The sequence below is a fragment of the Drosophila yakuba genome, chromosome 3L (genome assembly GCF_016746365.2).
Source record: "Drosophila yakuba strain Tai18E2 chromosome 3L, Prin_Dyak_Tai18E2_2.1, whole genome shotgun sequence".
Lineage (NCBI taxonomy): Eukaryota > Metazoa > Arthropoda > Insecta > Diptera > Drosophilidae > Drosophila > Drosophila yakuba.
Window position 1 is genome coordinate 20,285,800 of NC_052529.2, and position 27,391 is coordinate 20,313,190.

At 43.1% G+C, this 27,391-nt stretch overlaps 2 protein-coding genes across 2 annotated transcripts; both read left to right on the top strand.

The window, feature by feature from the left end:
* Positions 1-122: 122 nt before the first annotated feature.
* On the top strand, positions 123-27,325 carry LOC6539731. The gene is made up of 10 exons (XM_039374484.2): positions 123-912; positions 15,973-16,424; positions 17,299-18,516; positions 19,016-19,146; positions 23,072-23,302; positions 24,397-24,685; positions 24,751-24,915; positions 24,979-25,264; positions 25,323-25,761; positions 25,844-27,325. The coding sequence occupies exons 2-10, from the start codon at positions 16,286-16,288 to the stop codon at positions 26,768-26,770; spliced, it is 3,825 nt and encodes a 1,274-aa protein (XP_039230418.1). The 5' UTR covers positions 123-912; positions 15,973-16,285; the 3' UTR covers positions 26,771-27,325.
* LOC26534813 (cilia- and flagella-associated protein 157) lies at positions 20,833-22,845 on the top strand. Its single transcript, XM_015195363.2, has one exon. It carries the CDS (start codon positions 20,967-20,969, stop codon positions 22,761-22,763), a length of 1,797 nt encoding a protein of 598 aa, XP_015050849.1. The 5' UTR covers positions 20,833-20,966; the 3' UTR covers positions 22,764-22,845.
* Positions 27,326-27,391: the final 66 nt, after the last annotated feature.

Below are 27,391 nucleotides of genomic sequence, written 5' to 3' on the forward strand. Positions count from 1 at the left end.
TTTAGGCTTTTAAGTATCAACGATGTTTCTTAAACTGTGTTCATATACATTCTTTTGTGCAGAATTTGTCATTTACCTAGTTAATTTCATAGTTTTCAACCCAAATCCAATATCAATCTAGGCAGCACACAGACTTAGGCAAGCAGAATTGAGATTAATTCGCTGCGAATTGTTAGGTTTACGCTGGCCAAGGCTTCAACTGGCCGGCAACAGCCTTTCCACCCCCTTTCGCCTGGCTATAGTAATACTAGCAGCAGACGGCGTCACAACATGACAATGTCCTCCGCACCACCCAACTACTTCAGCCACCCCCTTGTGGGTGGGAAAACAACCACCATGCGTTGCATCCTTGGTGCCCGCTCTCGTCTCGGTTGTGCCCTCTCTCTCGGCGCAGTCCTCACACCAGCTTCAGCGTGCGCCTCTCGCTTTTTTCCCGAGGGCTCCGCTAGAGTGCCGAATCCGTTTCATGTCCTGGTGGCTCGTGCTCGGCTGTGCGCTCGTGGCTTTATTTTGGCTCTGGCCGGTGGCTCAAAGTCGCGTGGCAATCAGTTTGTTGCCGTCTCTGCTCGTGGGTGAAAGTCTGCTCCGCTCGGCTATCCGGTTTTTTGCCGCATCTCGTAGATACTTCATATGGAAAACACTCCTATCGGTTGGAATTGTATCTCGTGGATTGTGCCGCCGCCGTCAAGTGTCACTTGAAAATTGTCAAAATTGAATTCACCGAACGTTAGTGAACAAAGGTCCTCCAAATGGCCATAACGAGAGTTGTGGCTTTTGTCTGGCTTCGATTTTCAGACCAAACAACTGGGCTCGCCGGATTAAGCCAAAAGATTCTGTAGAGATACTTAAATGCTCAGTGAACTCAACAAAATACATCGTATTGTAAAACTGCATATATCATCCGTCTGTATGGTGAGTGAAGTGATCTCATTGCAGTTATAATATCCCTTTTATACGTCTGTCTGGTCTGGTCTGGTCTGTTTTGTATCCCGCTCTCGTTTTTCGGTGGTGTTTCGAAAATTGCAGGCGATTCGGGGTGTTTTTTCCAACTGCCGCCGACAGGTATGGGATAATCAATTGCAAGAAAAACTAGAATCAACAAGGAACTCTGCTGCATTTTTTCAAGAGTGTGGGACCATACAAATCCTATTGAGAAATATAAATCTAATTGCATTTGATGATTTATTATTCGAGTAAGTGGCGTGTGAAAAGCACATACATTTGTGGATATGCAAAGGAAGTCGGAGTTTAAGGGTCTGTGAGATTGATATAAGGAGGAAATGAACATTAGTCACTAAGATTTGCTATGAAAACGGAACTACTTTATTACAAAACGGTGTTCATGTTATTCTAAAACGTTTTTATTTGGTGACAGGGGTATACAAAGTGGGTTGATTGTACTAAGCAATATCTTATTTCCATTACAATTTTCAATCCTTGCGTGCTCACACTCCCCTCAGATTCATAAATATGTAAACAAAACATTCGGGTGTCATATTAGTGGATCGATAACGCTAATCTTTTTATACCCGTTACTCGTAGAGTAAAAGGGTATACTAGATTCGTTGAAAAGTATGTAACAGGCAGAAGGAAGCGTTTCCGACCATATAAAGTATATATATTCTTGATCAGGATCAATAGCCGAGTCGATTTGGCCATGTCCGTCTGTCCGTCCGTCTGTCCGTCTGTCCGTCTGTCCGTCTGTCCGTCTGTCTGTCCGTATGAACGTCGAGATCTCAGGAACTACAAAAGCTAGAAAGTTGAGACTAAGCACACAGACTCCAGAGACATAGACGCAGCGCAAGTTTGTCGATTCATGTTGCCACGCCCACTCTAACGCCCACAAACCGCCCAAAACTGCGACGCCCACACTTTTGAAAAATGTTTTGATATTTTTTCATTTTTGTATTAGTCTTGTAAATTTCTATCTTTTCGCGAAAAAACTTTTTGCCACGCCCACTCTAACGCCCACAAACCGCCAAAAACTGTCCTTCGCACTTACACTAGCTGAGTAACGGGTATCAGATAGTCGGGGAACTCGACTATAGCGTTCTCTCTTGTTTTTAACTTAATTAGTGAAGAAGGGTATTATTCGGTAGTACAATGCTTGGAGCTTTTAGATCAGAAACATGCTGGATAAATGACTATGGAATTTGAGTCACAGTTCTGCAGTTTGCCCTTTAATATTTTCATGTGAGTGTATACAATTGAACAGTTCCAGATTATAGGAGATCGTTTAAACAAACATGTAATTATACATTTTAATTGGTAACAAATTCCTTGTTTTGTAAACAGGATACAATGGATTTGATAAAGGGGTCGAATAACCTCAACATTTAAAATCCATTAAATTGAATTTCCTTTGTGGGCTTTTCCCTTTGTTGGCCTGTCTCTCCTTTGTCAAGCCCTAAAGTGGTCAATTGCAAGGCAGACAGAGGGCGGAAAAGTCGACAATGGAAATCCGTCAGATTTCTTTAATTTCCCCAGCAGCCTTTGACTGCTGAGAGGGTTTCCTTTTCGGCCTGTCATTAGATTTGGCCTAAGAAAAACTGCGTTGAAGGTAAAGAAGATTTGTATACATAATGCCACTGGCTTACTCGTTACACTCGCTACCATTGAATAGGAAGTATTTAAATATAAGGAATGGGTTACTCTATTTGGGTTACCAATCATTGTCCTTGAGACGAATACCATAGGGAGCATTTCCAGAGCAAGCTCCAAACAGATTTGCATCAAAGTTGGCAACAAATAGACTATGACTTGCAGTTGGTTTTAGCAATTACTCTTTTTATATTTTCGGACTTCCTGGTGGCTTTCACACATAAACCCATGCACATTGTACACCGATGCTTTTCTAATTACGTTCATGTGTATGTACATACACCATGGACATCTGATGTCACAGGTCTTCTTCGTTGCATTCAATTTGACTCGCTTAGAAATGCACCACCTCCCTGGACAACCCAGTAACCACCGAGTCACCCGCACCCACCCACTCTGCTATGGAGGAACACATGTCATGGTATACCCGCTGGGTACCTGGCAGAAAAGAAAACAGAACAAAGTGAGAGACCCAGACTAAATTAATCAGGGGCCAGGTAGCGATTGGAGAGAGCTGGCGGAGTTCATCGGGGGTTGTATCCATACCATGCCATCCAATCCCATTGCAACAAGCGTGTGTGCCGTGGAAATCAACCCCATGCGGACCTTTATAACTAGGGATTCCCCCATATGAATTCCTATCAGCATGCGTTTTCAAGTTACTCGAAACTAACTAATGGATACCTCAAAACAATAGTGTAAGCTGTATTTCCTTTGATTACCAAATTTTCCGTAAAACTAATACCCATTAAAACTTTTAACCGACCATTTTTCGGGACAAAAACGTGTTCACAACAGGTAACGTTTTGCGAACTTTTCCAATGTATGGTAACTAGACGTCAAAATGTAACGAAACAGTTTAGAAGGTAAAGTCAGCCAGCCTTTTTGTGGAATTTGGTTAACTTTCTTTGGCAGGGAACTGTGGAAGTGTGGATATTGGGGATGAAAGTGTAAACAGCTGACGGCGGTCTGAAGAACCTCGTATACCAAACTCCTTTCTCACGGGGTAATTTCCTTTCGCAGCGCTAACATGCAAACATACAAATGCTTGCAAAAATATTTATTTAGTAATTTGATGACCCCAGTTGTCTCCAGTTACTCAAGCGGATTTGTTGATTAGCTTTAAATGGATTTATAATATTTGCATGTTGCACAATTTCCGTTGGGTTACATCCTTAAATTTCCGCATCAAGAAAGGGGAATAATCTTTCTTTATATAGTCACTTCTGCCTAATGCGAACTGTAATTAAACAGTGTCTGCATAATTCAAGTGCTTAATTTTGCTGAAGCGATTGCTTTGCCTTCGCACAGTTGAAATGCAAATAAATACTTAAGGCCTACATGAAAACGACAAAAAGAACCACGGCAAAGTTTTCCGGATAGCGCCTGCTTCGCAATTCCAGTGGCGCACACATTCCGCCTCCGGAAACGCATTTGTAACAGTGTTTAAACTCACATAGCCCTCCGTGGTTTGCGAACTATTAAAAAGTGAACTGAGTTCTTGGGCTGTGGGCGGTGGGCGGTGAGGTCACCCAGCACTTGGAAAAGTGGGCGGTGCGGTTGGGATGATTATCCAAGTTTTACCATTCTTTCTGCGCCTGGCCTGGCTTTCGGTCTCCAACGCCATCAAGAGCCACATAGCACACAGTTATGGGAAAATCTTTTAATTAATTTAAAACTAATTTTCTTGAAAGCCGAGTGAAATGACCTTTGAGTGTGGGGAAAGCAGGGCACATTCCCGAACGAAATAACGAAATTTAATTTAAATATTTTAGCGAGCTCTGTTTTCTTAGGCAAATCACAGGCAAATCTAGAACAACACCCCACCTCTCGGGTTTAAGCGATATGCAACACGATTAAATCACAAACTTGTAATTCATGCAGCATGCATCTCAGTGTTATGCAACTGCAACCAAATCATATTACATAGATGCTCCCTTTGATCCAAGCGCAAAAAGTTCGTCAAGAGGGGATTTTCCGGGGCTATAGTCCCGAATGGATGCCAAAGCGACTCTCCGATTGCCCACCACTTTGAGGATTCGACAGGCATTCAAATGCTTTCCCTCATCCAATCCCCCATCCAACTCATCCCCGCTCCTGGTGAAAGTGGATTAGCAATTTGTTAAGCCAACAATTTACCCAGCTCCGTGGGGCTTCACTTCCTCGTTGTTTGCATTTGTCAGGACCTTGCTGTCCTTTTCTGCAGTTTCTGCAGCAGAAGGCTATCCGATGCCCCTGCCGAATGCCGTCTGCCGTCTAGGGATCCATGTACAGGAAACGAAATGAGGATATTTCCCACAAAATTATGTGAATAATGGGCCGCATTGGCAGTTAAATATAAACCAAAACTGGAGTTATGGGATATTACATTACAAGTAATCAAAATGTTCTTTCTTAATAAGTCTGTTATTCGAAAGTTCAAAACTCAACATATTTTAATCAAAATACCAATCTCATACCATTTAAGAAAGTACGAACATTATAATAACAAAACTCTGCGGAAAATTAGAGATTATAGAGAGATAGAGATTAGAGAAAGATATGATAGTTACGTAATTTTAACTTGATTTTAGTCTTTAGTAATATAAGGTTAATCTTAATAAGGACCATAGCCATTTTTCCCTGTGTACCAAAAACCCTTTTGCACGGCTTCTCGGTCTCTCACTTAGTGTTTAATTGTAATTTTAACTTTTGCCATTTAAGTGTCTGTTGTGTGCCATCTGGAGCGACTTGTCTGCACCGCCGGCGAAGCCTTTCCGCTCATTCTGTCACGCAGTGTTTGCCATTCGTAAATGTTTTTAGTTCGGCTAAATGCAATTGTGGCCACTTCTTGCACTCCTGCACTTCTTGCACTTCCTGCCAACGCATTTCGCCAGCCCGACTTATACACAACTTAAAGAGCTTTTTAAGAAGGAGTGCTATAATTATTGCGTTAATGATCACACGAACTAAACTGCTCAAGTTAGGCCAAAAAGCAGCTTATAATCTGCATATTGCTTATACATATATCAAATCTAAATCGCAGCCCTTCAGTTATGCATTTCAAGCTTATTATAACCAATAGTCGTAGCTACTATAAAACATACTACAAAACATCCGTCTGTACTTAAAATGTGATTTATGTATATGAAAGCAGATTATATTTAACTTTCGCTCACGAGTACTGAGCTTTTAATCCGCAAAAAGGGAAAATAATAACAATACTCTGGCATAGCTTACGATGCCTGTAAAGACGACAATTTATGAGCATAAAATACGAGTCAACTAGGTTTTTAATTTTCCGTTAAACGCATGGGAACACTCACATACGCAATTACGCGCACATTGGTCTCAAGGTTTAATTTGCGATTTAAGCGAGAATAAAACTCGTGCGTCGCGACGGAAACGGAATAATTTCCCATTTCCGGTGTGTGCCAACAAGAAACTCGAGTGACTGTATGTGTGTGTGTGTCTTCTTTCAAACAAGGCGAATAATCACAGAACAGGTACAATAACACTCGACATTTTGGGGAAGGAAACGGGGGAACACCCCCGGCCACATTCCACTTGGCAGGGTGAGGCAGGACTGCACGATTAAATAAAATACTTCCTAATAAAAAAACGCAAATTTAATTTACTTTAGGGGGCTGTCGACTCGCAGCAAACATAAATCGAAGTCAACGAGGTGCCCAACCACCGAGATCTTCTTACACTCCATCTAAAATTCAGTGCTGAGAAGGGAATAGCTAAGCCAGCTTGTAACATATTCAAATTAAATGAATTGAGGAATGATCAGTTCGAACTGAGGTTTTAGACAAATGTTATAAAATAAGTTCTATGCTTTAAATTGACTCCTACTTCTTAAAAAAATGTATGTAATATATGCATTCGCTTGAAAAGTGTTCAGTTAAATGAATGCTCATAGCCAAAACTGGCTATAAAAAGTACCTAAATCTTCAACACTCCTGTCGCTGCTCCCTCAGTGCTCATTACGCTCCTGCTTCAAGGATCCGGACGGAGAAGTGGTATATGGCGTGTCATAAGCCCCCACCAGCTACCCAAAACAATTTTGCCGAGGAGGCATCCAGATTGGATGCTGGGGAGCCTGGGCGATGGGTGGGTTTGGTGTTATGTGGGCATGCGAAGGTGGTGAGACGCCATATTTTCGACTCCATCACATCTGATGCCTGCGAGGCACGTGACGCCGAATATAATGAGAACAATTTTTATTTAAATTAGATCCACCGCCGGACACTTGGCACAATTATGGATGGCCAGCTGGCAGCTGGGAACTGGGAACTGGAACTGGAACTCCTCTCCTGGTCAGCACCGCGCAATCGAGCAGATATAGACACTCGTAAAATAAACTTAATGACCTGCTTTCGGCTGATTACTTTTCGACGTGATGGCCGAATATGCTAAATATTTTTCATTATGCGTGTTACACTGAAATCATTTGGAACATCATTTCTGCACACAGGCATTTTAAATGGAAAATGGGTGGGAAAGAAAAACAATTTTTAATTAATTTATTCATCGGAATGAAAGACCCTGATTAATTTTGTAGGTATGCCTAAATTGATTTAATATATATACTTGCTACAACTACTTTTCGAACTGCTCCTGAAGTTCTTTGAACCGGGCTCAAGTTCCTATGCTACAATAACATGTTGTGTGACCAACTCTGTGTACAAACACATCAAAATCAATTTGATGTGGCTTCAGTCCCCAAAAAGTAGGCAATGATTTTAATGGCTACGGGTATGGCTTTTTCAGTTGTATTACTTGGGGCTTCCACTACATCTAACCCCTAGTTCACAGAGCCTTTCGAACTGCACACTTAGTAAAAGCGAGTGTACGAACTTTTGAGGGTATTTCAATTTTTCGGGCCCAAGTGTGCTACTCGAATTTAGGCTGCATCCTCGGAACTGAGCTTGTTTTGGCCGCTGCTCATTATCGTAATGGACACTTTGGGTGGAGTGTTGCTCCGGGGTATTCCGGGCTGTTTGGGGTGCTGGACTGGGACTGGGACTGGGAATGGGTGCACATTCCATTAATCATGCCGAGCACACAGCTTCAAGGGCCGTGAAACTGAACCGCAGAATCAACAACGACAAATCATGCGAAAGCAAATGCGCAAATAATGCCGCTTAAAATTTCAATGCCTCGGCATTATTCATTACGCCCAAATCCGTTATCGGAAATTAATTTTCAAAATCCGCTTAATGGCTAGCGCCTAGATGCGGCAGTAAATTTATGAGTTTACAGATATGCGAATTTGGGAGGGGCATTCTTTTTTTTTTGTTGATGTGGGTTTCCCTTTAATCAGCAACTAGTTGTAGCCCAAATTTTAAGGTATATGTATATGCGCCAAATCCCATATTTGCCTTTTCGATTTGCCTTTTGCTTTTATATATCAATTTGCAACGAATTACTGAGTCCATATTGACATTGCTTTGGCTAATTAATATTTGTCGAGCCTGCTGGCAAAGCCACAAAAGTGCAGTAATTTACTTTTCCCAAAATAACACATTTCAGTCACGCAATGCGGCCTTCAATTAAAGTTGTTTATGCAAATTAACGCTGCAAATCGCCATTTTTACCAGCCATCGCCATAGAAATAATTGCAAATGTTATACAAATTTTATAAATATTGACTTGCTGGCAACAACAGAATGAAATTTTATTGTGATGATTTGTGGTGAACTAATATAATGGCTTTCGAAATGTAATCAACACGTTTTTACCGCTAAATGTTCAAACAAATTTAATTGAAATTTAATAAAGTGATTTTTCGGCATTTATTTGTGGTGTGTATACATTTTCACTAACGATTGTTAAAGTAAAAAATATTAAATGTAGTCTACACATTTTCATTGCAACGTAAAATGTTGATTTCACTTTCAAATCCAAGTCATTTTAAGAATGTGTACATCTCTTTCTTGTTGAAGAAAACTTATTTTTCTTAAAAAAATGAAGTACAAACAACTTTCCGAGTACGAAACTCTTTTTTCCGTTTCAGTTGGGAATTGTAATTAATCTAAGCTGACTTGCGTTTTTTAATACCATCGATAAATGCAGACAAACCCTTGGAAGTGGGACAACATATTGCTATCCAAAGAGTTTGTCGTTCAGCTGACTACGTTTTATTCGATTTCGCCTGATGAACTTAACTCCTTTGGACTCCTCGCCGACTTTTTCTTCGATTAATGGATTTCCTTCGCCGGTTCTGGCGCCTGAAAGGCTGCCATAAAATCTGACAAATCAACTTCCAGCTGTTTCAGCGTCAACGACCACAAATACACACACAAAACGCACACATCCGCACAAACACAAGTGCGCAGCAGAAAAGGATACTGCGAAGTATGTACAAGAGCCTTTGGGGGAAGGATGGGCAGGATGGCGACATCGCCCCACGAAACTCGAACGGGAAAGTTATGCAAATATGAATGCTTTTCTCTGTGTTTGTTTTGGTTTGCTCGAGATAAAGTGAGGGGTGCAACTCCAGTCTCGAATTCCGGAGTCCTGGATTTGGCAATCGACAATCAAGACAGAGTTTATATTTGGCGACCCTAATAATCCACCTTTTGCTTTTTCTTCTGCTGATTCGCCGATATGTGTTTATCCGATCTATTCGGACGTGCGGGCTCGAAATGGAAAATTATAAATCTGGGTCAGAAGTAAATTGCTTGTAATTCATTTTCCCCCATATGAAGACATTAGATGGGCATTATTCATGATTACGAGGGTGTCTGGTTTTCTTATCTATGAAAACGTAACGCAATTTCAATTTGTTGGAATAAAATTTACTTCAAAATTGTTATGAACGCAAAATCAATATTTGGGAAATGTATAAGAGAGGAAACCAATTGTATACCTCAAATATGCATGAAATACATATTTATACACATATTGCTGTGTAAATTCAATGGTGCGAACTTATACCCAAGCTGTCTGTTTAAACTCTTAGTTAATTGACTTTAATTCAGCAGGACAGGATTTCCATAGTCATAGACGAAACTAGCATTTAATAAACGTCTACACAGGAGTTCAGGCATTTCATCAAGTTTTGGATTGTTGAAACTTTCAGGTGTCATTCCGAATGCATCTGCAAGGCTTCATTTGTGCCACAGCGGTAATTAATAAGCCCCTTCTTGAGATTTCGCATCCATTATGTATGTGCATCTCCATGCCCATCTCGATCTCCACGCATGCGGATCCAAAGTGTTGAGATGTGTTAGCAGCCAACTTTATGGCACGAACAAAGGCGACAGCCACAAGACTCAGCACCCAGCACCCAGGACTCCGGACACTGTTCTACCTCTCAAGACACCCGGAGGCGTTCCGAGGAGAAAGGCGGAGAAAGCTACTCGGAGTGCAGACAACAGGAGGCGGACACCGACAATGTGGCTGACTGATTTAAGTGCACATTTAGTGGCGCACGCAAAGCGAACTCGGCACACCCACTCTCGAGGACCTTCATCTCTGGATTCCCGGGACACTGCAGCAATATTTGAATCCCAAAACTAAACTAAAAATGTAGTAATTTTTAATACCCTTTCGATGCAAGTTTATATAGATACTCATTACCTCTCTAGCCTTTAGCTTCTAAGCTATTTTCGAACTTATATGCCTCATTTCAACACACCTATGAAAGTTATTACAAGTTAATAGGTATATAATAAGGTATGTTGCACCCATCTCGTGCAGCAAGTTCAGCACACTTTCTCCGTGAATCACAGAACATAAAAATATTCCTTTCACTGTACTTTGCTGTGGCTGTCTAAGATTGCGGTCTAGTCACTAAGTTTCCTGTGCAGACGACGTAGACGTTTATTAAAATGAAGTCAGTCCCCGGGTCCGACAGGTTTCGTGGTGGTGCCAAGACTGGGTCTTCAATTATTAAGTAGCACTTTCAGTGCTGCCCCATGGAGGACGAGGATGCAGGACGCGCTTTAGTGTCCACCTGCATGCAATCCCGCCATTGGCCTCGGGCGCCCTCTCAAGTGGCAATGGCTCCGTGCTCATGCACGGCTCGCTGCTGCTCTTTCATTTCCATGCACTGCGATAAAAACATAGTCTCAGCCGTAAAATAAAAAAATGGAAACTGCTAGTGGCACCTAAACTGCTTTCCTTCATATAAACTTAATTTATAAATAACATAAGCAGTCATTTTAAAGGAATCCTAGGCCCAACCATTTATATTTACTTTTATGGCTTCCGATTTAACAACCCATAATCAACTTTTTTGAATGTAAGGGCATAAAATATAATATTGACATATTGCAAAGTGAGTAAGATTTGGAATTGGCTGTTTAAAATGTCAAGTACTAAGCTTGGTATTCCCAATGTTTCTCGGTGTATCGGAGGACCAGCACTACCCACAAGCTCCCCAGTTTTCCGTGGCTTTCCATTCGTCATGGCGCGCCCACAGGTGATGGGGTTTGGCTGTGGCCCGGAATAATGTAAGCCATTTTCCCCTTTATTCTAGGAGTAATGTACATATTATTTACCCTGCGGCTAGTCGAGGAACCCTAACTTCTGATGAAAGAGTTGCAAGTTTGCCGTCCCATCCCCAATGTGCACCCACTGTTCGGCGCCAACGTCAATGTCAATTGCACCGGGCACGCGAGATGTGTTGGGTTATTCTTGTGGAAAATGCCACGCGATAAGGATGCAGTCTGGAGCAATTTTCGCCTCGCCAGGTTTTAGACCTCTCCACTTGGATGGGCTAAACTGCCAGTGGATTCCATTCCATGTCGAGGGATCAGCCAGTTCCCTAGGTATTTAATGTGTGTGTCCTTTTGATTCGAACAGAATTTGATGGCACAATGACATGAAGTACTTAGGATCTTTTATGATGTATTATGGGGAAGTGATAGTTTAATATATTAACGATTAGATTATAAAAATGTTAGATATCTGTTTGCCTATGAGATGTTTTAAAATTTATTCAAGCAACTTCTCCCAATCAAAGGGCATTAATTTGTAAAGGAATTGTCAATCCTTTGCGGTGAAAATAACTTTTGTTTTCTGGTCCGTAGCAATAGCTGCATAATCGATTTTATTTGTAAAATTAATTTGCATTTAATAGCTTCTTTGTTTTCCGACACTCTATACGCCACTATAGCGATTTTTATGTTTTTTCTTGGTCTTTGATGGGGATAAAGGGCCGTTTTGCTGGACTCACTTCAACGATTCTGCGGCTGATGTCGCAGTCATTAAAATTTTTTGTGGTTTTGGTGTCAAGCACAGCGACTGCCCCGCCCCCTCTTCAAAGTGTTGTGTTTTTAACCCACTAAACCCCCTCGCAGCTATAGAGCATTTATTTTTGTCGCCAAAGTTTAAGTTGGCTTTCTTTCAAGTTGTAGGTTTCACGTTCTGTTGGATAAGCCACTGTGATGGTGATAGACTTAATTTTATTTAAATTATGAAAATCATTTATTGAAATGCTGCTAAGGAAATTCAGCATAAATATGCGCTCTTTTTTAATGCAGATTCTAGAGACGAAGGTTTCTTTCGAAGTTTCCTTTAGAAGATTGCCACGCGCACTTTGACAAACAAGCCGCCCACCTTTGGAAATCGTTTTTTATTGTTTATTGCCAATTTCTATCGCTGAAGAAAGAATATTCAAATTTCGCCCTTGTACTCCGACAAATAGTGTAACGGGTATCTGATAGTCGAGAAAGTCGACTACAGCTTTCTCTCTTGTTTTCATCTGCTGACGTAGAAACAGATTTCACTAAGATAATTCATTCGTTCACTAACTAAGTTTTCACATTGCTTTTTGCAAAGATCTGCTGATTTTCAGTTGCCTTTCGTAACAGCAAACAAGAGTTGGGAAATCCTATTTTCCCGCCTTCGTTTTCCTTCGACTGACATGGGGCTTACCACTTGTTTACCCTGGTATTGTTCAGTTGACTCCCGCAATTTCCCTATTACCTTGTCTTTACTATTTGTCCAAATGAGCAAATGACTGCCATGCTTTTTGAATGCGAATGAGGTCCGTTTCAGGTAATTACATGCGGGTATACTCCTCTTCCTCTTGTACCTCTGTTTATTTTTAGTTTTTAACCCAATTGCACACCGCAAACAGGGGGATGTTACCAGGTACCCGAGGTATATACCTATATACTTACATACGTATGTGTGGCGAAATGGAGTTTTAAGTGCAGACTCAGCTCGTTGCGGATGGCCATCCTTGGCCATTGATTAAGAGTAAACAGGGCATGTAAATGTTTGGATATTCAAACTGTGCATTTTTCCTTTGTGGCTGGATTTTTGCGCAGTTTAAGGTTCCCCATTGCAAGCGTGTGTTTTGTGGTGCCACCCAGTTTTCCGTGCTCCGTACTACGGAGTGTACGGCAAGTCACCCCGAAATGTTGTTGGCCGAGTCCAAACGGAATTTTCCTCGCCCACAAAGTATAATGAATAACGACGATACTACGGAGTCCAGGGTGAAAAGGCTGGTGGCCACCCGCGCAGCCGGGGCATTGACATTCCCCCTATCCAGTGGATAGTAGAGCACTAAGCACAGGACCTCCCCGATCCCATTCCCATTCATCCACTCTCACATTTCGATTTTCCCGGACAGGCGTGCAACATAATTCTCGGTCGACATCGCTTTGATTTTCCGCGCTGCGAAAATCTGGCAATGCTAGGCTGGTCAGTGATGCACTGGAAGAAATACTGCTTGAGTTTTTCCATACTTAAGAGTATTCTTTTGGGTTATGCTAAGTTAAACTAAAATCACTTTAACAAGCACATATTAAATATTTTTAAAATATGTAAGTATAAGATTTTGAAAGCGGTTTTATTTTTCCCTTTTCTAAACGTTAAAAAATGCCAATTTTCAATTCCCAAAAAAAGACATATTTCCATTTACTAAGGCTGAGGCGAGTAATTTGAAATGAGATATATTCGTAGGAGTTAACATTCTTAATACTTAAAGTGTACTTATTTATTGACTTCGCGGAATTGTTCGAGTGACTCCATAGCGAATTAGCGCTCTCCGCTGGGCGGCAACTGGGTGGCGACTGGTTGGCAGGATAACGGCCGCTTCAAAGGATAACAGCCGCACAGTGCAGTTAATAGTTTTCCAATGCCGCCGGGGGCACACACGCATAGCCCTCTGACCTGCGACCTCCGATCGCCCACAGCGACACCGATAATCATGTTGATGGGCCTGCACTATTGAACACGAAACTTCAGCCGGCTTTGGCAATTCAAAATGGGAAATTCGGGTGGGTGGCACACAATCAAAAAAAAAAAGAAAACAATTCTGTGGGCTCTCCGCTTTCAATTTGGTGCAAATGTGTGATTCTCTATTTGGCCTTCTGCCCGATTTCCACTACATTTCCCGCACTTTCCCAGGGCGCCGGATGACCATAGGATTTGTCCGTAAGTCGGGCTATTTGCACATTTTCGGTGGGGAAAACTCATGGTTTTATGTTCAAAATGCATGTGCGACATGTTCCCGTTTTCAGTTCGGGGAATCGGAATTCATAGTAACATTGCTATATTTTTATTAAAAATGGATAACGTTTTATACGATGGGAATATAATATTTTGTATATATATATCACTGCATTGAAATTTAAACGCATCTTACATTTCGAAATTCTATGAGAGTATAACTTTTTAGCTAAATATTATAGAAAATAACATAGCTCATATCCAAATGTATGATTTCAGTATTCTCACATTCGAATTAGGCTGTTTCTAGCAAGTTCCTAAAACATCGAATTGCTACAAAATATTTCTGGCCATGGTTTCCGAAAGACAGTTCAATTTGAGAGGGCAAACACGACATTGGGTCGTGTCCATTTCCATTCACAGCCATCGGTTTCAAATCGCCCCAAAAAGAGAGAACACAAAATATCCACGGAAATCGGCCATAAAACTGAATGATTCTGGCTGTAAAAGGCGTTCGTCCACAACCAACTGTTGTTGGAACACTCGAAAGCGGGTAAATGCGAGCGGACGCACGTGTGTGCGGCAATTGGCAGGACCAACTCATTAGCGCAAAGGGCGTACAATGTGCCATATAGCCACACATAGCCACATATAGCATCTGGTCATCGGCCGATCCGTGCGTGTCCGCAATTAAGGCGCTGAAAAGGACGCAGGGGGTTACATATCCCAGTGACGCGACAGATTTCGCTAATGACCGTGGGGGTGAATGGGATTCAATCATTCCATTGGATTCTCTTTCCGGCACTAGCCAAACCTGAACCACCTTCGGAACTTTTGTTGATGAATCGAAAAACTACGGGAATTAGATGTGCATGTCAGTCGGGAAATTACTGGGTAACCCCCCTTCGCCCAGCCAGCTGTTGATGTATCGCCGCCTCTGTTTAGGGTTCAAAAAGTTGTTAATATTTTATTTGTGGCTGATTATTTAATTACGCAGGATGGTCTCTCGCTACCCACTGGGAGTCATACTGTCCGCCTTTAAAATATGGCTATATATGTGCCACCTTAGGTATATTTTGTGGCATAAAAACGGTAGTCTTAGATATCAGCTTTAACATATTTCTAATAGAAATGCAGACTCAGAAGAAAATAAATAAAATGCTGAAGTGTATGATTTTCAGGTCGTGTTGTTTGGATTAACCTATTGTTCAAAAGTGTAGTCGACTCACAATTTATTTAGGTATTGTCTAGTCACTTCGAATCTTGACTTTTCTTCCTTTATGTTTGGTTTATTCCTTTGTCCTGGACCATAACTTTTTACGAAATTGCATTGAATTGTGGAAATAATCGCCATAAAAGCGTTTCGTGCTCGACTAGTAATTGGTTTGAGAATTTATGAGGGTTGATTGTATTCCTTTTTTTTTTTGCTTCCCCCTTTTGAAATACATACAGGCATAGACCAGGTCATATATATGGGGTTTTTGGTTAGGAGATGGGGATTTTTTAATGCCCCTATAGGGGCCATTGACACCCTTTGTTGTTGGGACTTTATCAAAGCTTTTTAAAGGACATTTCATTTGAATGGAGAACGATTTGCTCCTGTTAAAAATACGGTTTGAAAACATATTTATTGATGATGCATAAAAAATATAGTGTTTTTGTTAATTTTGTGTGACATTAGCGGAATACGGAGCATGGGTATTACTTGCTTTTAATGTTTGACAATAAATATAACATCAATACTAGAGATAACTTTTACTTTTTTAACTGCTGTTTAACGTTGAAGTTATTAAGCCATAAAATTTCACTGAAAAGTCATTAATTTCCCAGAATAAATTATAAAATAATAACTGAGTAAAGAGAAATGAGGTCATCATAGTAATTTCGTTGGTGAGTCTATAAATGTAGACCTCAATTTGTCTTGAATTTGATTTGTGTTCCCTTCAGTAACGTCAACTTTTTCTCTTTTTTTTGCAGAAAATGCCTGGCAAGTAGACTTCTGTCTTTCCTCCACAGAAAGGCCAACGTCACAGCAAAAATTTTCCTCTGGCGATGAGAGCTAAACAAATGACACTCCTTCCATGAGCGATTGGGATAGGAGCCATCTGCCTTGCCATCGCAATTGGAATCAGAATCGCAATTGCAGAATGTGTGCCAGCGACGTGAAACCTTCGGTATCCTTCCACTGAGTGGCAGGAGGAGATTCATCCCTAGACTGACACCTCTGATTGAATCAGCAACGGCGGGAAAAACGAAGGAGAGACGCAGGACGAGAAGCAAGACGAAGGAAATGCGGAAGAACTCAAAGGAAATGGCGGCGAATCGCAGGCGCAAGAAGACAATCGGCATGATGACATCGGGACTGAAATCAGTAGTCAAGTGGAAAATTATTGTTTCATCCATAATGTTGCTCCTATTAAGTGGGACAAGTGAGTGAAACTCATTTACGACACTGCATGTGACTGCCTCTGACACACTCTGCCAGAATAAATACATAAATTCATTTGTAGACCATGAGGCGTATACGCAATGTTTGGACATCGCACAGACATTTTGAAAAGGCCAGCAAGGCGTTATCCAAATCATGTTGTTCTTATGCTATACAAGAGCAACTGCAAACTTCACTCGGAGTTTACTAATTGTGGCAATCTCGCCAGCATCTATTTTGATTTCGACAGCCAGGAATTAAAGTGTAGTCAACTTTTAGAAATACCCTATCTGTCCCTATAAATATATTTGGACACCTTTTTGCAAAGTTCACACAACTTTACATCGCACTAGGTGCGATACAAGTAGCATATCTTTTATAAACCAATATTTTTGTTGAACAATATGTATTTCAGAAAAACATATTGGAAATTTATTAAACCAACAAGTTAATCATTGATATCATCAAGGATATTAAGTATTTTTTTGTATATTCCGTTCAAAATAGAGATCAGCAGAGCTGAGTATTAATTTTTCCGCAAAAAAAGAGTAGGTTATCAAATTTCGAGGCCCTGAATGGAGTTCGCCTCTGTTTCGCCTATGTTTTTGTTTTGTTTGCATAATTTGTACCCGGGGGAGCTGCTGGATGCGAATGCGACTCAATTTACACGGCCTGGGTGGAGTAAACAACGGCCGAGGCTCTTCAATGGGTCCAAACAGAAGGCAGCCACACGAAACAAATTACAAGGATTTATAATTCTTATCTCTCCGCATTTCTCGCTCTCGTTTCATGTGCTGACTCCTTGAAAATTGCCGGCATTGTGTTCTTCTGCTCCTGCTCCTGCAATTTGGATTCGGATGCGGTTTCGACAAAAGGTCACGTGCTGGCGGTGCGAAAGGGTCGCCTGATGTCCCCCAGCACATTCACCGCCCTCAGCGGGGACCTGCATGTGCAGATCCAGTTCAATGGGAACGAGATGTACCCGCAGACGGAGGAGGAGCATACCAATGGTGGTGGCGCATCCAGCGAGGAGCTCTTGAGCTCCAGTGACGGGCTGAAGAGCAGGAACAACACCATAATGAGCACTTTAGTCATTAGCAAAATCATTGATGAAGTGGAGTCACCGCTGGAAAAGGGGTTGACTCCTGGCCCCGAGGTAACCAATACCAGCCAGGTGGTGCTGCATCGCAAGCGCAAGGAGGTGGTGCAGAATATACCCCTCTTCCCGGATCCCCGATTCAATGTTACCCAGGTGACGGTGCCATGCCAGACCTTCTTGATCGGAGGACGCTACGAGATGCAGGTGGTAAGCAATCTCAAGTCGGTGAACCGAAGTGAGGTGACCACCACGTTGGTGCCGGCACACGATGAGCGACTGCACCAGATGCTCGATGTGCGATGGCCCAGTGCCGAGATGATAGTGAGTCCGGTGCGCCTGAAGACCTATCCCAAGCATCCTGTGGAGGTGACCCTCAGGTTTCCCGAGGTCAACTGCAATCAGTCGGGCAGTCTCCCTTTGCCGGAGTTTTGGTTGGAGCTAATTTACTGCGGCAAGGACCGCAGCTGTCATCGGAATATAACCCCTTCCAGTGTCCTTTTTGCGGAGCAAATACGCGGCTTCCCCAAAAACAAGAGCCTTCACTTGGGATGCGAACTCTTTGGACTGGCGGGAAACTATGCCGTCCAACTGAGACCGATGATTCCCGCCCAGAATGTGCCCACCACGCGGAGGCTCCTGAGCGTCGACTGGAGCGACGAATTCGTGTTCAACGTGTATGCCCGCAGCATTTTTCCTTGTGATCCGCACACGGGAATCGGTGTCCTGTACGAGTATCCTGGCTGCATTCTGGAGCAGGGCGACCGGGTGCGTCTGTACGCAAGGCTCCGGGCCGATGTCGCCTCCCTGAAGCCACCCACGTCGCTCCATTATGTCTCCGAACAGCGGGTCGTCAAGAGCCAGCATTCCCTCTACTTCGCCTGCGAGCATTTCTCCGAGAAGTACGTGGAGTACTGCTTCGTCTACGTCAGCCAGGCGATTTCCGGAGCAGTAGCCGATGTCCGGATGGACTGTGTGCCCACCCTGCCCGTGAGCGGTGAGTGGTCATCGGTGATGGTGCATTAACGCCGTTTTAAACATCATTTAAAGGAAAATCCCAATCAATCGGGAGTTTAAATAGTTCTTAACACATTAACAGTGCACCTGCTCGGGAACTGGAAAATGGCGTTTATAATAACTGCTTGATTTTTGATATTGATATTCGTATTATATTTGAAACACGTTTAACAAGTCTAATAGAATAACCAAGCTCGCATGATTTTATATACGAGTATATAGGTTAGAGATAACTTGCAGTTTTTCCTTTGTTTGACCTAATAATAAGTGAAAGAAAATAACTCTTGCTTTAAACTGTTTCTACGTATAATTCACTTGCATGACTATGCATCCTGTTAACTATTTCATTTATGTCACACTCTCTCAAATTAAGCATTACAACAGCATTTCAGACATTTTCATTACCTCACCTCATTATATATTTAAGCCAGCTGTATTCATTTTGAAGCGACTAGCTCATGACACTACTCTTTCTGCAGACTCGGATACTGGTGGCTGGGGACCATGGAGCGAGTGGACGCCCTGCTCCACAAATTGCTTGGGAGGAACGCGAAACCGCTACCGATTCTGTGATTCACCACCCCCGCGATATGGCGCCAAATTCTGTGAGGTATGTAAGCCCAAGTAACTCGGAAGATTAACCTCTGAGCGACCTCTGCCTCCACCTCATTTGACAACGTTAACAGCCAAAGTTTGATAGAGTGCTCCCAGAAATGATTAATACTTTGGCGCATCTAAGCCATCAAGACGATTTCAATAAGTGTGGAACTACAACTAAAGACAGACAAACTTCGCCCGACTCGGGGGACTTCGTTACCCAAGAGATTGCTTCCAGTTTAGTTCGCACATTACACTCGACTTTCCTACACTGAACAATAACTAAGCTCCATATATTATTCAAATATTCTCAGCTTAGAACATTTAGATCAAAGCATCTATAAATTATTTAGTGTCTCGGATGATGGAGCATTTTTGTTAGTGAAAAATTTGAAATTTAAAGGCAACTCAGGAATTCCTTGCAGTGTACCCCGCCGGGGCAAAGTGGAACTACTTCATTGTTTTTGTTTGTGGGCCATTGGGTGGAGTGGAGGCAGAAGTGGGTGGCTTCGGCACGGCATGTCATGTTGTCCGTTGTCTGCAAGCGTGTTTCCACACTGCGACACTTGCTCCAGATTGCGTGGGGAATTTACGACGCTTCCGACAATTGTCGGCCTACTGCGCCTCGCTTTATCTTGTTTCTTTTGTTGAAGCGAGTGGAAGAATGAACCTCTAACTCCATCTCCTCCAGCCCTGGCACCATCCACGTCCTCATCCGCGCATTTCATTATCCAAAAACTTCCGGCATCAGCATCCAGCGATAGGGGCACATTTGCCCGTACTTTGCCAACTTGTTTGGAACAATTACAGGCAAAGTTTTTAAATGCTCCGCGCACTTATTGCAAGTAGTTCTTACACGGGAGTCGCGCCACGGATGCTGGAACAATGTATTCGCCGTGAGGCGACTACAATTGAGTGGGTGGCTGTGTCCATGGGCCGGGATTTGGAGGAGGACTTGGTGGTGGCCATGCCTCCACTTGCCCCAACAATTTGCATTTGGCCCCAAAAGAAACGCCCGGAGGCGTTGCTGTCCATGTGCGTGTACAAATATTGCTCCACGGGCTATTAATCAAACAAAGCCCCACACGGCAGGCACTATTTGCTTTTAGAAAACTCGGGGAATAACCTATTGTGACCACAGCACCACAAACTGAAATTAGTGGCTTTCTAGTGGCACTTTAAGCATTTTAAGGCAGGAAAATGTTTTCCATTTTCATGATTTAGTCAGAAAAACACATTGAGGGCACCCTCGAGTAAAGAGCTATTAAATTAAATTTAACTTAAAATCTTTGCGACTCTGGGCACAAAAGTAAAGAAATGGGAGTTTAAATTTATTTATTTCCTTTTATTCAGCTATTGTTGGCTCGTTTTTTTATAGAATATATTAGTCCAGTCTTGTTAATTTGAGGAGATTTTGCGCTTGAACTAAAAAGTAATGCTCGTTCGCTAAGCTTCTGTTTTTCCCCACAGAAGCCACACCAGTTCGCTTTGGATACTACATTAAAAAAACAGTGCATACATCAAATGGATACCCTTTAAACTCTTTAGGATCCCAGAAAATGTTTTATTAACAGACGAGTTCCTTCTAGAAAATATATAGCTTTCTGCTCAAACTATATAGGATATGGGTTCAGCTTTGGAAAGCTTTATCTCCTTGGCAACGGTTCATCAACTAGTTGTTATAACACAGCTTATTTCAGTCAAACAAAGAACGATGTGTGCACAAGTTCCGACTTTTAAACAATGTAACTGGCGTTTTACTATTCTTAAAATATCAAATACTCGTCAAAATTCGTAGACAGTCAAGTCGGATAACGAAAAGCAATACTAACAATGCCGCCCAAAGTGAAGAAGGAGAAGAAAGATGTGAACAAGGTGACCCAGGTGGACAGAACCTTCTACGAGTTGACCATCACGGATCTCAACCAGAAACTAGCTCGTCTGCGATCCCACCTGACCAGCGTCGATGAGTCCAACATCACGCTGACCGAGAAACTCAAGGAGGTGGAGGCCGATGGCGTAGACGTGGCCGCTCACTTGGAGCGCACCTTGGCGGAGCGGAACAACTCGATCACGGAACTGGAGGAGCGTCTGGTAGAGATCACCAAGGTGCGGGATGTGGAGAACCGCTTGGCACAGGAGAAGATCGGGGACTTGGAGGCGAAATATAAGGCCATGCACGACCAGTTGACCTCCGAAATAAAGCTCCTTAATGGCAAGCTGAACTCTCTCGACGAGTTCCGCATCCAGAGGGACGTCCTTTTAGCCAAGTTTGATGACCAGGAGGCGGATCTCAATGAGCGGGAGAAGGATCACAAGGAGGCGCTCTACAACATGGAACAGCGCGCAGTGGTGGAGAAGGATGCGCTAAAAAAGGAGGTTGAGCAGAAGCTGCTGCAGGTTTCCGAGGACTTTACCCGTTCCAGTGAGATCCGTAATGCTGGCTACACCCGTCGCCTGATTCGTGAGAACATAGCCCTCCAAAAGGAAATAGATCTTCTGGTCATGTCCCAGATAAAACTTCAGCAGGCATATACCAACCAGAAGTCCAAGCACAAGGAGATGGAGGAGCAGTACAGTGCCCTCGACCAGATCAAGAACGAGTTGGTCCGCAACTCCGTGAACAAGATTAAAATCATTGAGGGTCTGACCAGGAACTACGAGAAATTAAAGGCCAAGTACGTGGAGGTATTGCGCTACAAGAAGGCCTATGAATCCCATCTCCAAGCCGAAAAGTGCGAGAATGTTAAGCAAAAGGATGCGGCCGGAAAACTCCGGACGCTGGCCAAGCGAATGGAGATATTGGATCTGGACAATCGGAATCTAGAGGTGGTCCATGCCCAGCATGAGATGGAGATTACCCGACTGCGAGGGGTCATTCAGGAGATTAAGTGTACTGTGCGGGATGCCATTGTAGCGGAGCAGGCGGCTAAGAAGTTCCCGGAGAGATTAAACGAGGCCAATGTGGATGATCCCGGAGTGATAAACGAAGTTAGAGAGGAGGCCATATCCGTTTGCAAGCTGAAGCGCAGCGATTTGCTCTCCCAGCTGCTGAACATCGTGAGCTCCCATTCGGAGGAGCTTCCGAGGACTCCTTCGATTGCCTCCATTGGCAGTGCCACCTCATCGCTATACGCTCCGGGTAAAATGGGATTCATGCCCTCGAGGCCCAAGCCGACGCCATTCGACGCCTTCCGCAGCGAGGTCATCGAACAGGAGCCGGATCGCACCATTCCGGAGGATCTGCAGAAGCAGAAGATGCAGGACCGGGTAGTCACCTCGTTGCGTGGTGACGAGAACACCATCATCGATGTGGAATTTGGCACGACTTTATACGTTTCATCATCGCGCGAGGACGATCTCATTGAGGTGGAGGAGGAACCACTGGAGGAGCCAGAAGGCTCCAGCAGTTCCATGTCTGTGAAGAAGGCCAGCAGTGAGGGTTCAGTTGCTCCGCCCGAAACCGCACCTCTAGCCGCTTCCGCATCCTCGAAGGATGTCAAGGGTGCTCCCAGCCTCGGAGCTCAGGACACACTCACGGCCACATCCAAATTGACGGGTGTTACCATCGAGGAGGAGGCCGAGGAGGAAGGCGAGGAGGAGGACTTCGATGTGCAGTTCGTCTACTAGTAGAATCTGAAAATGGCGTTCAGTTATTGTTCCAATTTTGTTGAGTCATAAATAAATACATACATTTGTGAAAAGTAAAAAACGTATTATTGTTTCACTCAAATTCCTAAAAGGTTTCCAAAATATATAAATATCTATATATTTGTAAGACTGAAAGATGATATCCATAACATTATTCATTGACATTAATCGATTCTTTTGAGCGTGTTTTTAACTCGTACTAATATTATAATAAACTAGGGAATTCATAAGTAATATATGAAAGAAAAAACCTATTTTGATAATCTTCCCATTTCATATATTTACAGGGTCCTTCGGTTGAGACCCAAAAGTGTGGCAAAAGCATCGCCGACACGTGGGACTGCATTTACGAGACTTCTGGTACAGTCATCACCAAGGAAAATAGCACCGAGGTGAGCCAGGAAATTGGACCAGGATGTCGTTGCGGCTGCATTGTACATCTGGGCTCCTCGAAGCCCAAAAGGATCATTGCTGGAGCCACACAGAGTTGTCCTGGCCGCTCCTTCTGGCTAATACAGGTACCAACTATTAACTAAACCCGTAACAACCTCTCAACTTAGCAAAAAAAAACTAAAAAAAAATAGAAAATAGAGAAAGTTAAGTGAGGCTGCCCTTTGGCATTTGGTCAAGTTTTGAAAGCTTTCAAGTTGTCTGCCGCCATAACTATAAAAACGAACAATGCCAAACACTCTGAAGTCCAAGTCCATGAATAAAATTCCGCTACGCTTCGGAGGCTGCCCAAAATGACAAAGGAGCCCCCATCCAATGCTCCATGCCACAGGGAGGTGTGGCTCCGATCTGGGATGGACATCACTGGCCAAAGGGGGCTGAACTCAATTCATGCATAATAAATGGCCCACTTGGTAGGCGTTTTGGCCAGTCCCGAAACTATCAATGCGTAAGGGGTCCAATGGGGGTGAGCTGAACTTTATGTACTCGGTATTTTTGCTAGGCATGGGTATGCCATTTCCAACGCCATTTTGTGAAAAGAACATCCATTTTCTTTTACTAGATAAATAAGTTGTATGAGAAACGGAAAGCGAAGGAAAAAAAAACTTAAAAACAAATTTAATGCTCAAAAAGATAATATTAAAGAGCATCTTAAAATAGAAAGGAAAACGCATACCTGTCAAAGCAAAAACTTTGATAACCAAAGATTTTTATGAAAAAAAAGAAATGTAACATATTTGTATTTATTAAATTAGAAATGTATAAAAAAAAGCTACAGAACATAACAATTTTAAATTATGAATATATGGCAAATGATCTTTCTTTTAACATTCCACCAAATGTTGAAACGTATAAAGTGCCTTTAAATTCAAAATTTTCATGAAATTCTTTTTTTTCAATCAAGGGGTATTTTATGAAAGAACCATCGGCTTTTCCATTCATACACACTTTGGCTCACCCCCTTTTTTGTTCGATACAATTGGAATGATTAGACCTGCCAATTGGCACGTTCGGGAGATGAGGGGAATGTGCCGATGGGCAGGAGGTTTAATGGTGATGAATGCCTGACCCACTTCGACAGCATCCGCTTACCCGGGAATGTGGGCAAAACCCCAAGCCAATTGCCCGTATGTTCACGAACACAAAATTCCTTTCTTTACAGGTGGATGGTGAGGAAAGCATTTCTCTGGCACTGAGTTTCCTCCGTTTGCCTTGTGCCACCCAGTACATAAAGGTGCGTGATGGACCCTCGCTATCGTCCACCCTTCTCGTGGAGCTCAATGGCGGTGGGCTGATCCTCAAGGGAGCCGGCGTTCCGGTGGCTGTCGATTCCACTGGTGGCCAACTCCTAGTGGAGTTCTCCGCAGGCGATGGGCAGGCGGGCAATGCCACTCAGGAGGCAACTGCAGCCTGCACCGGAGGATTCATGGCTAATGTGCAGCAGCAGTTGGGTGAGTGGAACTTTGATAAATATTAAAAAGGTTTAATAAATAACTCATTTCATTTCTCAACACAGCTACAAGGAGCAGTAACAGTAGTACCACACTTGTGGCCGCCACTCGTTTGTCTGGAAAAACTCGCTCTGTTTCCCACAAGTCCATGTCAAGACTTCGATTTACCCTGGTTCATCTAAGTGCCATGATCTTTGCCAGCATAATAATCATAATAAGCTCCCTTTTAGGTGGGTTTATGAAATAATTGTATAGATTTTATAGATGATAATCACCATATCTATCACCTTCAGGCGCCCAATATGTGGTGCGATACCGGAAGTATCACCTGGCAGTTGCTCGGCGACAGGACGAAGGATCCCGACTTCACACTCCCAGAGCTTCGCTAAGTTCCCTGCAAGGTCCTCCTTCACGTGCCATGTCCACAACAACTCTGCTTTCGGAGGTCATATACATGGTGAAAATGCGACCCAAACACCACCTACGACACTCAATTCTCCGCGAGAGCGTGGACGCGGAAAATCTGACCAATGAAACGGAGTTCAAGGAGTCGGATTCACAGGGAATGCTGGCGCAATGGTAAGGCTAGAAGAGAAGTGCCAAGGTAAAGCTAAAGCTAAGCTAACATCCGTTATAGCGCCGAAATCAAGGAGCTGGGAAGCTCGGCCTCCATGGTGACTCTGCGCAACGAGAGAGCGTCACCAGTGCGATGTCTGGATACTGGAAGTATCATTGGATCACCTTCCTCTGCTGAAGACGAACTGGCTGCGGTTCACAGCCGTTCAGAATCCAAGGATTCCCCCACGGATGAGCCATTAGAGCCGCCGAGCTGTAAGGACAGTGCCAAGGATACGGAGTCCATCATATCCTCAGGAATGAGTTCCCTGTGCAACAGTCCACCAATGAACAGCAAGCGGCTCAGCAAGTACTCTGATCGCTACGATGCGGTGACCCTGAAGTTGCTGTCCTCCAGATTGGATGAGAGCCTGCAGGATGCCAGTTCCCTGCTCTCGGTGACCGAATCTCTTAGATTGGGTCGCCTGAGAACCCGCAGTGTCAGCTCTTCCCTGACGAATGTGAGTTAAGAGGTTACACTGGAACTTTTTCAGCTCAATAGAAATACAAGTAGAAGAGGTTGCTAACAGTGAAATATTTCAGGGTTGCTATTCACCAGCTGCCAGTGTGGTAAGCACGGCGACCATCAGGACGACGAGTAATCCCAAGGAGTCCAAGGAGAAGCAGAATCGAAGAAAACTGCTGGCCAGACCAGGCTCAGAATTTTCGCTTGGAAATCAAGAAGAACTGGAGATGGATTACTACGATTACAATGTGATCAATGCAGGATCGGCACCGGGCTCCTATCTTGGAATGGATCCGGCCTACCTTATCTGGATACCCCCATTCGAAGAGGTGGCGGAGCGGGAAGAGGACGATAAGACACCGGAACCGGAACCGGAACCAGATCCCGAGAGAGATGAACGACAGCCGCTGTATGAGGAGATCCGGATGCCCAAGTACGGGCACTACCTAAGTCCAGCCAGTAACACGGAGTCCAGCAAGTCCACAACGGCTGATAATACACCTAGCTCCGAGGAGAGATCCCCACCAGATAGTGGGCGTCCCTCCAAGGCCACCTCACCCTGCGATGGAATGGAAAGGAGTGGCAGAACCATGCCCAAGCAACCCACTCCTTTCATGTCCAGAAAACAGAGGCGCCAGTCCAAACAGCAGATGCAATCCAGTTTGTCCTTGAGTGCTGGTTCACTGGATCATGAGCAGCGGCGTAGCAGTAAAGTTCCAATCGAAATTGCTGCAGTGCATCAGAAAGTGGAAACCGAACTGGAACCTAACGAGTCCATGACTGGGTCCTATGTCGAGAAGGAAACTGCCGTGGAGAAATTATCGGGGGATCTGCAGGAGTTCTTGTCTCTCGATGATATTCAGTTTGCCGATGAGAGTGGCAGCGATTACGAGGCTGTAAACCTCAAGAAAGTGCCCAAATCAGAACTGCAACTAAACCAGGATGATGCTCGATCCAAGCTTTTGCGAAGAAAAGAACCCCAATCAAAGGAAGTGTCTGTATAACGGCAAGATTTTATTGTACATAAAACCAGCTCAAAAAGCGCAGTATATGTTTAGAATAGTTTACGGTCTTGTAAAATACGGGTAAATATAATATATACATATGTCAGCACCATAAGAAACGTAGACCACCTGGAGTAGTTGTGTTTTCAAAGCTAAGATTACAGATCGTCTCAATAATATGTAAACTTGAAAAACTAAGATAATGTAAGGCACGCTCTTAAGGTAAATCTGTTTAATCTCGTTACACTGTATATAAGTTAGCTAAGGCTCACTGTATTTTAAGTATTTATTCGCACTCGGCTATGTACACAACCCAGTTATGTAGAAATATTGATTTAATAGATTTTATGTGGCAATTACTTGGAATTAGAGAATTGGAATTAAAATATTTTGTGATCTTTATTTTGTGCTTGAAAGCATTGGAAATTCTAGTCAATATATAGTCAAAATTAATTAGCATTTTAAAATCAAAAATGTTTTTGTTTCTAACAGACTTAAAGCCTTTCTACCACCCCGACCTGTAAAATAACAAGATTAATAAAATAAAGAATAAAATAAGCATATTGCGTGTGATTCGGGTGGGGAATCTATTGTTAAATGTCACCTATAGTAATACCACGC